The following is a 12,132-nucleotide window of genomic DNA, read 5'->3' on the forward strand; positions in this document are numbered from 1 at the left end:
AAAGGGAAGTTTTTCTTTACTCAGCAGACAACCTGTGGAACTCCTTGCCAGAGGATGTTGTTAAGACCAGGACTCAAGAAAGAGCTAGATAGATTCATGGAGGTTAGGAATGTGAATCAGATACAGCCAGTCCTGGAGTTACTAACGAGTTACGGACTAAACACCTGGTCGTAACTAGAAGTGTTCGTAACTCGGATCCCATTGAGTTACATGGCGACCGCGCTGTTCATAAGCGCAGATCGCGTTTGTAATACGAGGACCGCATCTATGACTGCTTTGGTTATAAGTGTGGATGGTCGTGAGTGGAGGTAGTTGTAAGTCGGAGACCGGCTGTAGTATGACAGTGAGCCTAATTATCTCAAAACTCGTTTATGTTGCTAAGGAGACCTATATCCAGCTCATCACCGATTAAAACCGGCTCATCACTGGCTCTACCCAACTGTCTGCGATAAGTAAGCAGGGGTAACTGGCGGTCAGCCCTGACACAATGCCCCTCGACTTTTATTGTTTTTCAAAATCGAATGATTTTTATGCTGGGTTCGCGATTTTTTTGGGGGGGGTCTCACACAAGGTTTCGGCATGCTTGTGATTGGCGATCATGAATGCAAGCGGAAAACAAAACAAACATTCCAAAAAACCCAGCTGACGGCTGCATCCGTGTTTCTTAAACTTTTTAAGACTGAGGAACACCAAACAATAATTTTTTTGATGCCTCAGAACACCGAGGATTTTTTGTTGAGCAAAAAAACCCAACAATGGTTGGGGTAAAGGGGATCCCATTGATTTCACCCATCGTTGGCAATAGGAGTTAGACACTGTGGCTACGTCTACACTGGCACCCTTTTCCGGAAATGCTTAAAACGGAACAGTTTTTCCGTTATAAGTATTTCCGGAAACGCGTCTCTACATTGGCAGAATGCTTTTCCGGAAAAGCCCTTTTTCCGCAAAAGCGTCTGTGGCCAATGTAGACGCGCTTTTCCGGAAACAAGCCCCGATCGTCATTTTCGCCATCAGGGCTTTTTTCCGGAAAAGACTACTGTGCTGTCTACGCTGGCCCTTTTCCAGAACAGTTTTCCGGAAAAAGGACTTTTGCCCGAGCGGGAGCAGCATAGTTTTTCCGGAAAAACAGCTGATTTCTTACAGTAAATCGTCACTGCTTTTCCAGAAATTCAAGGGGCCAGTGTAGACAGCTCGCAGCTTATTCCGGAAAAGCGGCTGCTTTTCCGGAATAAGTGGCCCAGTGTAGACACAGCCTGTCAGCAATCTTCCAGCAAAAGACTGAACTGGCCAATATGCGCACAGACTTGGACTGATTTATGCCAGACAAATATAATGCACAAGAACGTGAAAGTAGCAGGCACTGGAAACATTACCGTCTAGATAGCGAGTGCCATACGAGCTCTCTGGAAAAAGCCCTCTTAGGTAGGTTATACAGGAGACTGAGACGGCCAGAAGCCTTTTCACCAGCACCAGAGACTGCTGCTCCGTGGCAATTTTCGGGGGAAACAACAGCGACTCCTGGAAAAAAGACAGAGGCAAAAAAAGTTTAGCGGGAGCAAATTAGGGTCCTTTTATCCTTTCTGCTGGTCTCCATAGTGCGTAGGCAGCAGGTTTGAAAGAAACCAAAGGAAGTTTTTCTTTACTCAGCACAGTCAACCTGTGGAACTCCTCGCCAGAGGATGTTGTTAAGACCAGGACTCTAAAAAGAGCTAGATAGAGCAACAAGAATGGTGAAAGGTCTAGAGAACATGACCTATGAAGGAAGGCTGAAAGAATTGGGTTTGTTCAGTTTGGAAAAGTGAAGATTGAGAGGGGACATGAGAGCCGTTTTCAGGTATCTAAAAGGGTGTCATAAGGAGGAGGGAGAAAACTTGTTCTTCCTGGCCTCTGAGGATAGAACAAGAAGCAATGGGTTTAAACTGCAGCAAGGAAGGTTGAGGTTGGACATTAGGAAAAGGTTCCTAACTGTTAGCGTGGTTAAACGCTGGAATAAATTGCCCAGGGAGGTTGTGGAGATATTTAAGAGTAGGTTAGATAAATGTCTATCAGGGATGGTCTAGACAGTATTTGGTCCTGCCATGGGGACATGGGACTGGACTCGATGACCTCTCGAGGTCCCTTCCAGTCCTAGTATTCTATGATTCTATGGAGGCGAAGTCCTGGCCATCAGCACATCCTCTAGCGAGGAGTTCCACAGGTTGGCTGTGCGCTGAGTGAAGAAAAACTTCTTTTGGTTTGTTTGAAATCTGCTGCCTGTTCATTTCTTTTGGTGACCCCGGTTCTTGTATTGTGGGAATAACTAAATAACGTTTCTTTCTTCACTTTTTCCACACCAGTCATGATTTTATCGACCTCTACAATGCATCCCTGTCACATAAAGACAGAACTGAACTGCCTTTTTTCCTTGCTTTCGGCTGTGCCTGAGGTTGCACGCAGGTCTGGTTTCTAGAAGAAAGTGGAGTTTTGGTTAGTCAGCGCAAAGTGCTCCTATAGTTTTCCATTCCTAGGACTCTGTGTATGTTCTTGCTCTGGGAACGAGGAACGGGAAAGATAATCAACATCGGGTTTCCAGCGCTGCACGACTAAGTACTGCTCGGCAGTGTTGTCTTCAAGTCGTCATTGTCAAGTCCAAGTCGAGTCTCAAGTCACTACCGTTCAAGTCTCAAGTCGAGTCTTGAGACCCTAAAGTCACTTAGTCGAGTTTCAAGTCTTAATTTTAAAAATGTTACGTCACTTTTGTAGAAGCCATCATTATCGGCATTTTTGGACAATTTTTTCACCGAGTCGATTTAACAAAATTTACAAGTCTCAAGTCGAGTCTCGAGTCCCTAAAGTCACTTTCGAGTCAAGTTGCAAGTCGAGTCTCAAGTCACTACCGTTCAAGTCTCAAGTCGAGTCTTGAGACCCTAAAGTCGCTTTCGAGTCAAGTTGCAAGTCGAGTCTCAAGTCACTACCGTTCAACTCTCAAGTCAAGTCTCGAGTCCTTAAAGTCACTTTCAAGTCAAGTTGCAAGTCGAGTCTCAAGTCACTACCATTCAAGTCTCAGGTCGAGTCATGAGACCCTAAAGTCACTTTCGAGTCAAGTCCCAAGTCGAGTTTCAAGTCTTAATTTTAAAAATGTCACATCACTTTTGTAGAAGCCATCAATATCGGCATTTTTGGACAATTTTTTCACCGAGTCGATTTAACAATATTGACAAATCTCAAGTCGAGTCTCGAGTCCCTAAAGTCACTTTCAAGTCAAGTTGCAAGTCGAGTCTCAAGTCACTGCTGTTCAAGTCTCAAGTCGAGTCTCGAGACCCTAAAGTCACTTTCGAGTCAAGTCCCAAGTCGAGTTTCAAGTCTTAATTTTAAAAATGTCAAGTCACTTTTGTCCAAGCCATCAATATCGGGGTTTTCGAACAATGTTTTCACCAAGTCGATTTAAGAAAATCGACAAGTCTCAAGTCGAGTCTCAAGTCACAAACAATGAACCCGAGTCGCGTCTTGAGTCGAGTCACCTAGGCGACTGAAGTCGGACTCGAGTTCAAGTCGTGGGATGTGAGTCAACAACTCTGCTGCTCGGCCTGTTGATCAGGAACGTGAAGTCTTGTGTTCTGTACCTTGGCGGTTTTCTGCTTCTTCCCAGTGTGCGAGCGCTGAGCCGTGGCCATTGTATCTCAAAGTGCCTCCTTCAAGATGGAACTGGAGCCTGCGGAGACAGGGACGTTAGCCATGTGGCAAATGCAGAATTCCTGGAACCTCTCTCCGTGCTGCGCACACGCACTAGAGTCTTGCTAGGACAGCTAAATAGGATCGGGTCAACGCTACTGTGCCACAGTCTGGAGTCCCTGCCCTGATCCTAAACAGTAAGAGGTAGGACCATCAAAGGCAGGCAGCTTCTTCTTCTCCTACCCTAAAGCAAGGTGAGGGATGTTAGACATCGTTTATTTTAGTAATTACTAGCAGAAATACCCAGCGTCCGGGGAAAATACAGCAAAAGGTGTGATGAATGAATTATGTCAATGACATTAACATAGCATATTTTATTGGAAATACTTTTCTCGCAGGGTACGTCTAAACTACATGGCTCCGTCGACGGAGCCATGCAGATTAGTGTACTCGAAAAAGGGAAATGAAGCGGCGAGTTAAATAATCGCCGCTTCATTTACATCAAAATGGCCACTGTGATGTGCCGATCAGCTGTTTGGCGGCACAGCGCTCTGCGGTCGACCGTCCTGGTAAACCTCATTCCACGAGGCATAACGGGGCAGTCAACAAGGGCTTCTCTTGTCGACTGTGGAGTGTCCAGACTACCGCGCTGTGCCGCCAAACAGCTGATCGACACAGCGCGGCAGCCATTTTGATGTAAATGAAGCGGCGATTATTTAAAACGCCACTTCATTTCCCTATGTCTAGAAACCTCATCTACATGGCTCTGTCGACGGCTCCATGAAGTCTAGACATACCCTTATATATTACTTGAAGAAATTAACATAGCTAGTACTTTTTTTGTTATCATAGGGAAAGGATCTTGTCGTTGCAGTTTATGTGACACGCTTAACAGAAGAGTCCAGCAAATGCCTATAATCAGGCGCTACTAAAAGCTAATTAGTGGCTCAGCTAGGGTTCTCGGGGTCCAATTGGGGCTCTGGGGAACCAATTTTGAGACATCAGCCCCGGAGTTGGGAGGAGGGCAGCAGCCCCAGAACCGGAGGGACATCAGCCCCAGATCTGGGGCGGAGGGCAGCATCCCTAGAGTGTGTGTGTGTGGGGGGGGGGGGGGGGGGCAGCAATTTCACTGTGTGCGTGGAAGGGAAAAGACCAAATATATATATATATATATATATATATATATATATATATATAAAAACTTTTTAAAAAGACAATCTTTCTAAATGCGCACCAAAAGTGTCAAAATAACATGTTCAGCAGCCAATTTCAGAGAAAAAGTGGATGGTTAACAGTTAGCAACTACCGTTCATCATATTTAGCCATCCACTCTTTCTCCGAAATTGGACGCTGAACCCGTTATTTTGACTCTGTTGCCGTGCGTTTAGAAAGACTGTCTTTTAAAAATGTTTGTTTCTAGAAAAAAAAAGTTAAAAAACGTTTTAAAACGATGATCTTTCTAAACGCACAGTATCAGAGTCAAAATAACGTGTTCAGAGACCAATTACGGAGACAGAGTGGATGGTTAAGTTAGCAACTACCTTTAATCGTTCTTAGCCATCCACTCTGTCTCTGAAATTGGTCACTGTAAATCGTACTTAGCCATCTACTCTGTCTCCGAAATTGGGTGCTGAACACGATATTTTGACTCTGATACTGTGCGTTTAGAAAGACTGTCTTTTTAAAACGTTTGTTTCTAGAAAAAATATGTTAAAAACCGTTTTAAAAAGACAATCTTTCTAAACGCACATCAACAGAGTCAAAATAACGGGTTCAGCAACCAATTTTGGAGACAGAGTGGATGGTTAACAGTTAGCAACTACCTTTAATCGTTCTTAACCATCCATTCTGTCTCCGAAATTGGTCGCTGTAAATCGTACTTAGCCATCTACTCTGTCTCCGAAATTGGGCGCTGAACACGATATTTTGACTCTGTTACTGTGCGTTTAGAAAGATTCTTTTTAAAACGTTTTTTAACATTTTTTTCTAGAAACAAATGTTTTAAAAAGATAGTCTTTCTAAACGCACAGTAACAGAGTCAAAATATCGTGTTCAGCGACCAATTTCGGAGAAAGAGTGGATGGCTAAGTCTGATTAAACGTAGTTGCTAGCTGCTCACCATCCACTCTTTCTCCGAAATTGGTCGCTGAACCCGTTATTTTGACTCTGTTGCTGTGTGTTTAAATGGTCTTTTTAAAGCGTTTTTTAACGTATTTCTTTCTAGAAACAAACTGTGAATCGTCCTGAAAATTCAGGGCCGGACCCACAACAGATGGAAATGGTTGTGGGCCAGAGACCACAATGGCACTAGGCCAATTGACATCAACTGACAACTTGGCCCTCCGTCGCTTCGGCAGTGGTGGTTTCGATCCTCAGGCTGGGGCGCAGAACAGAGCCGCTGCTCAGAAATGCCGAGCCAATCGCTCGCGGGCCGGTTTAACGCCGAAGGGCGTTGTGCTTTCGAAAAGACGCTGACAGCAAAAACGTGATCTTGACGAGAGACCCACTGGAAACACCGGGCTGAATTTGTTTGGATCCAATCCTTCCTCCGGAACCACGTCGAAATTCTCACAGCCACCGAGAAACTCCCGCTCATGCCATTCCCCAAAGGAAGAGAATCCTTGTTCCCAGATAGGGAAACTGAGGCAGGCCACGCCGACAGCTTGGGAATGTCGACGCTTAGTCGTGTCCTTTTTTGGGTACCGCTGGTAATGTCGGGACGCGGGGGAGGTGTGTAAAGTCGCTCGGAGCATGAAGACACGGGGCCAGATTCTGCCCGGTCATAAAACGTGGCCCCCGGGCAACACGTACGTAGCGAGGGCAAGCTGGCCACTAGCGCTTTCAATCGGGGGGGGGGGGGACCTCAGGCCCCCGGCTTGTCCAGATCCGGCCCCTGGGGCTCATACCCCACTGGGGAGCCTCCCCCCCCCCCCCCCCCCCGGCTGCCCCACTGTGGGGCTGGAGCGCAGAAAATCTACTAGCCTGGCCCCCCAGGCGCTGGGGTGTGAGGGGGTAGCGGAGGAGACACCGCCCCTAAGGGGCGGAGCCAATGGGGGCTGAGGAGACACCGCGGGGGGGGGAAGGGGCGGAGCCAATGGGGGCGAGGAGACACCGCGGGGGGGAAGGGGCGGAGCCAATGGGGGCCGAGGAGACACCGCGGGGGGGAAGGGGCGGAGCCAATGGGGGCCGAGGAGACACCGCGGGGGGGAAGGGGCGGAGCCAATGGGGGCGAGGAGACACCGCGGGGGGGAAGGGGCGGAGCCAATGGGGGCCGAGGAGACGCCGCGGGGGGGGGGGGAAGGGGCGGAGCCAATGGGGGCCGAGGAGACGCCGCGGGGGGGGAAGGGGCGGAGCCAATGGGGGCCGAGGAGACACCGCGGGGGGGGGCGGAGCCAATGGGGGCCGAGGAGACACCGCGGGGGGGAAGGGGCGGAGCCAATGGGGGCCGAGGAGACGCCGCCCGGGGGGGGGGCGCGCGGGGGCTCGACGGGCCCGGCCCCTCCCCCCGCCGCTACCTCAGCCCAGGGAGCCTCGCGCCGCCGCCAGACCAAGCGCGCGAGAGAAGAGAGAAGAGCCCGCGCGCCCCGCCCCGCCCCCTGCTCTGGGCCCCGCCCCCCGGAGCCGGCCCGGCCGCTCGGCCCCGCCCTGCGCCGCGCTCGTGCCGCCTGCAGCAGCGTCTGCGCCCGGCCCCCCCCCCGCCCCTCGTGCACAGCCCCCCCGCTTCCCCCCCTACCCTGGCACCGCCCCGCGAGCCCCCCCCGCCCCGTGCACAGCCCCCCCGGCTCCCCGCCCCGCGAGCCCCCCCGCCCCTCCCCCGTGCACAGCCCCCCCCCGGCTCCCCGCCCCGCGAGCCCCCCGCCCCTCCCCCGTGCACAGCCCCCCCCCGGCTCCCCGCCCCGCGAGCCCCCCCGCCCCTCCCCCGTGCACAGCCCCCCCCCGGCTCCCCGCCCCGCGAGCCCCCCCGCCCCTCCCCCGTGCACAGCCCCCCCCCGGCTCCCCGCCCCGCGAGCCCCCCCGCCCCTCCCCCTCCCCCCCGCCCCGTGCACAGCCCCCCCGGCTCCCCGCCCCGCGAGCCCCCCCGCCCCTCCCCCGTGCACAGCCCCCCCCGGCTCCCCGCCCCGCGAGCCCCCCCGCCCCTCCCCCTCCCCCCCGCCCCGTGCACAGCCCCCCCGGCTCCCCGCCCCGCGAGCCCCCCCGCCCCTCCCCCGTGCACAGCCCCCCCCGGCTCCCCGCCCCGCGAGCCCCCCGCCCCTCCCCCTCCCCCCGCCCCGTGCACAGCCCCCCCCCCCGGCTCCCCGCCCCGCGAGCCCCCGCCCCTCCCCCTCCCCCCCGCCCCTCGTGCACAGCCCCCCCGGCTCCCCGCCCCACCTCTCCCCCTCCCCCCCGCCCCGTGCACAGCCCCCTCCCACCCTGGAACCGCCCCGCGAGCCCCCCCCCGCCCCTCCCCCTCCCCCCCCGCCCCGTGCACAGCCCCCTCCCACCCTGGAACCGCCCCGCGAGCCCCCCCCCGCCTCTCCCCCTCCCCCCCCGCCCCGTGCACAGCCCCCTCCCACCCTGGAACCGCCCCGCGAGCCCCCCCCGCACCTCCCCCTCCCCCCCGCCCCGTGCACAGCCCCCTCCCACCCTGGAACCGCCCCGCGAGCCCCCCCCCGCCTCTCCCCCTCCCCCCCCCGCCCCGTGCACAGCCCCCTCCCACCCTGGAACCGCCCCGCGAGCCCCCCCCCCGCCTCTCCCCCTCCCCCCCCGCCCCGTGCACAGCCCCCTCCCACCCTGGAACCGCCCCGCGAGCCCCCCCCGCCTCTCCCCCTCCCGCCCCGTGCACAGCCCCCTCCCACCCTGGAACCGCCCCGCGAGGCCCCCCGCCCTCCCCCTCCCCCCGCCTCTCCCCCTCCCCCCGCCCCGTGCACAGCCCCCTCCCACCCTGGAACCGCCCCGCGAGCCCCCCCCGCCTCTCCCCCTCCCCCCCCCCGCCCCGTGCACAGCCCCCTCCCACCCTGGAACCGCCCCGCGAGCTCCCCCCCCCTCCCCTCATGCACAGCCCCGCCACCCTCTCCCCCTCCACTTGGCCCCATGCACAGCTCCCCGCCCGCTGGTTTGTTTGAAACCTGCTGCCTGTTCATTCCAGGGGGTGACCCCTCGTTTTTCCGCTGTGGGAATAAGTCCCTGACGTTTCCGTATTCGCTTTTTCCCACGCCTGCCCCGACGTGAGCGCGCCGTCTCCTATTCGTTTTCTCCGCCCCTGGCTCCCTGCGTCGTTCCTTTCATCGCCCCGCGTTCTTCCGTTCCGGGGAAAAGTACGCAGGGGCGGCCCGTACCCATAGGGAAACCAAGTGGGCGCCAAGTGACGTGGGGCGCCACTTCCCCTTCCGGTGCCTTACCTGGAGCACGGCTTCCCTGCGGCGCAGGAGACGGGTAAGTCCTAGGAGAGTCGGCACGGGGGGGGGGGGGCGGCATCAGGCATCAGCCAATGAAATGAATAGGCTGAACCCAAACAAAAGGGTGTTTTTTCCAACCAGTGGAACTCCTCGCTGCAGGAGATGGATGGCAGGAGACAAATCGCTTGATCGTTGTCTTCGGTCCACCCCTTCTGGGGCACCTGGTGTTGGCCGCTGTCGGCAGACGGGATACAGAGCTAGATGGACCTTTGGTCCGACCCAATATGGCCGCTCTTATGTTCTAAGAGGCACGTGTCGGCTTCCCTTTGGGAGGGGAATCCGGGGAGGAGGTACAGGGGACTCTCTCCCCCATTGGCACCCCGTTCCCTCTCCCTAGCCCCCTACCCCCCCAGCCACAGAATTAAAAACCTCAGTCTATAGCTGCCCTTGGAGTCGGTGGGCGGGGGCACCGATTGCACCGTTCGCCTAGGACGCCAGTTGCTGGCAGCTAGTCTAAGGCCGGCCCCGAAAGTACGTAACTTTTCCTCCTTCACTTTCTCCATAGCTGCCGTGATTTCGTCGATTTCTATCCTCTCCCCACTTAGGGTACGTCTAGACTACAGGGTTTGGTCGACAGACGTTTTGTCGACAGATAGGGTACGTCTAGACGACAGGGTTTGGTCGACAGACATTTTGTCGACAGATAGGGTACGTCTAGACTACAGGGTTTGGTCGACAGAAGTTTTGTCGACAGATAGGGTACGTCTAGACTACAAGGTTTGGTCGACAGACGTTTTGTCGACAGATAGGGTACGTCTAGACTACAGGGTTTGGTCGACGGACGTTTTGTCGACAGATAGGGTACGTCTAGACTACAGGGTTTGGTCGACAGACGTTTTGTCAACAGATAGGGTACGTCTATACTACAGGGTTTGGTCGACAGACGTTTTGTCGACAGATAGGGTACGTCTAGACTACAGGGTTTGGGCGACAGTTTTGTCGACAGATAGGGTACGTCTAGACTACAGGGTTTTGTCGACAGAAGTTTTGTCGACAGATAGGGTACGGCTAGACTACAGGGTTTTGTCAACAGAAGTTTTGTCGACAGGGTACGTCTAGACTACAGGGTTTGGTCGACAGACGTTTTGTCGACAGATAGGGTACGTCTAGACTACAGGGTTTGGTCGACAGAAGTTTTGTCAACAGATACTGTCGACAAAGCGCGTCTAGACTGCAGCCAGTTCTGTCGCCAAAGCTAGCCGCTTTGTCGACATAACAGTGTGGACGCAAAGGTCAGTGTAGATGCAATAATGCCTTCTGTCGACAGAACTCTGTCGACAAAAGGCGTTATTCCTCGTCGAATGAGGTTTACGTACGTCGACAAAACTACTGAGTTCTCTCGACGTTATATTGACAGTACTCAGCGGCAGTGTGGACGCAGGTATAGTTTTGTCGACAAAAGTCCACTTTTGTCGACAAAACCCTGTAGTCTAGACACACCCTAAGTCTCCTCTTTTCTAAGCTGAAAAGTTCCCGTCTTTTTCATCCCTCTTCGTACGGGACCCGTTCCAAACCCCCAATCGTTTCGATTGCCCTTTTTGGAAATTTTTCTAGTGCCGAGAGATCTGTTTGGAGATGAGGCGGCCGCAGCGGTCCGCCGTATTCACTTAATCCCCGCTCGAAAAAGCATCGGCGGCAAGGGAGGTTGAGGCTGGACGTTCGGAGAAAGTTCCGAACTCTCAGGGGGGTGAAACACGGGAATAAATTGCCCAGGGAGGTCGTGGAATCTCCGTCTTTGGAGATATTTAAGAGTCGGTTAGATACATCTTTGGAGATATTTAAGAGTCGGTTAGATACATCTTTCGAGATATTTAAGAGTATTTGAAGATATTTAAGAGTCGGTTAGATAAATCTTTGGAGATATTTAAGAGTATTTGGAGATATTTAAGAGTCGGTTAGATAAATCATTGGAGATATTTAAGAGTCGGTTAGATACATCTTTGGAGATATTTAAGAGTCGGTTAGATACATCTTTCGAGATATTTAAGAGTCGGTTAGATAAATGTCCATCAAGGATGGTCTTAGACCGTGTTTGATCCTGCTATGGGGGCAGGGGACTCGACTCGATGACCTCTTGAGGTCTCTTCTAGTCTTAGTATTTTATGATCTCTCCCGTCCGGCTGCTAGCAGAAAAAACGGATCGATAGCACTGCTTGGGGCCTCTTACGGGGACTGCTGTTTGCACGTGTGGTTGTGTGGATTTTGGGGGAGGGCCTGTGTTCCTATTGGTGCTTTGCTCTCCTCCCTCCCTGCGGTCTTGCAGGGAAACCCAGCCCCGGAGGGAGGGGAAAACAGCCGAGTTTCCGTGTGTGAGCTGTCGCAATTAGCCGTGGAGCGAGCCCTGGCGCCCAGTCAAACCCCCGGTTATGTTTTCCAGAGTCAGACGTGCCCGTCTCTTCCCGATGTGGCACCCTGGCGGCCGGCCTCCGTGCTCACTTGCCCGTCTCTTCCCGACGTGGCACCCCGGCGGCCGGCCCCTGTGCCCAAAACTCACCGGTCGAGGAATCAAGATGTCGACGGTTCAGAGTCAGAAACCGGAGCCGGGGCATCCCCGCCCCTTGCAAGAGCCGACGTTAGCCTTTGCCAAAACGGCAATTGGGACCTTCTTCCAAGAGCAACCGAGGCTTGGAAACCCCTACGTGGACGACGCTTTCCTGCAGCGTTACTTGAGGACACACCTGCCCCCCCAGGTTTGAGCCGTGTGTGTCGTGTGTGCGGTTTGTTTGTTTGTCGTGTGTGCGGCACCTTTGCGCGGGGAGAGGGGCTGGAATGAGGTCGGGCTACGCCGTGGCGTATCGGATCCGGCGATTCCCGTTCCGTCCGGTGGCTCTCGGCGTGGCCTCGACGCCGCAGAACGAAAACCCCGGGCGTCGCCGATCCCCGTTATTGCGGAACCGTGTTCACGTCCAGCTGGATTCCCGGCGCGCCGTTTGGGCGGAAGTTATGTCGAAAAACTATTCGGGGCCCCCCGGTATAGAAAGGTTGGGGATCCGCTGGAGGGGGACCAAATGATTCGGGGGCTGGAGGGCATGACCTATGGCGGTGA

At 54.5% G+C, this 12,132-nt stretch overlaps 2 protein-coding genes across 18 annotated transcripts in view; one reads left to right on the plus strand and one right to left on the minus strand.

The window, feature by feature from the left end:
• HORMAD2 (HORMA domain containing 2) overlaps positions 1-8,894 on the minus strand; it is a 58,312-nt gene extending 49,418 nt beyond the window's left edge. For 2 of the 12 annotated variants that reach the window (XR_016348372.1, XR_016348371.1), the window contains exons 1-3: positions 7,167-7,364; positions 3,603-3,691; positions 1,374-1,518 (exon numbers count right to left, since the gene is read on the minus strand). Coding sequence is in view for 3 of the 12 variants with exons in the window: in XM_089775307.1 (XP_089631433.1) it covers positions 1,374-1,518; positions 3,603-3,653 (196 nt within the window). In the remaining 9 variants the exon portion in view is untranslated. Of the gene's footprint in view, positions 1-1,373; positions 1,519-3,500; positions 3,692-4,957; positions 4,980-5,982; positions 6,600-7,166; positions 7,365-8,756 lie in introns of those variants that run through there. The other 10 variants (XR_016348377.1, XM_089775305.1, XR_016348378.1 and 7 more) reach the window with 8 other exon arrangements.
• Positions 8,895-8,927: 33 nt separating this feature from the next.
• The window catches only part of LOC102444267 (acyl-CoA dehydrogenase family member 11-like), a 44,445-nt gene continuing 41,240 nt past the window's right edge, over positions 8,928-12,132 (plus strand). For 4 of the 6 annotated variants that reach the window (XM_089775302.1, XM_075917030.2, XM_089775303.1 and 1 more), the window contains exon 1: positions 11,367-11,776. In XM_089775302.1, the coding sequence (XP_089631428.1) occupies positions 11,453-11,776 (324 nt within the window). In that variant the 5' untranslated portion in view covers positions 11,367-11,452. Of the gene's footprint in view, positions 9,064-11,364; positions 11,777-12,132 lie in introns of those variants that run through there. The other 2 variants (XM_075917032.2, XM_075917033.2) reach the window with 2 other exon arrangements.

The sequence above is a fragment of the Pelodiscus sinensis genome, chromosome Z (assembly GCF_052426305.1).
Source record: "Pelodiscus sinensis isolate ZL-2025 chromosome Z, ASM5242630v1, whole genome shotgun sequence".
NCBI lineage: Eukaryota > Metazoa > Chordata > Testudines > Trionychidae > Pelodiscus > Pelodiscus sinensis.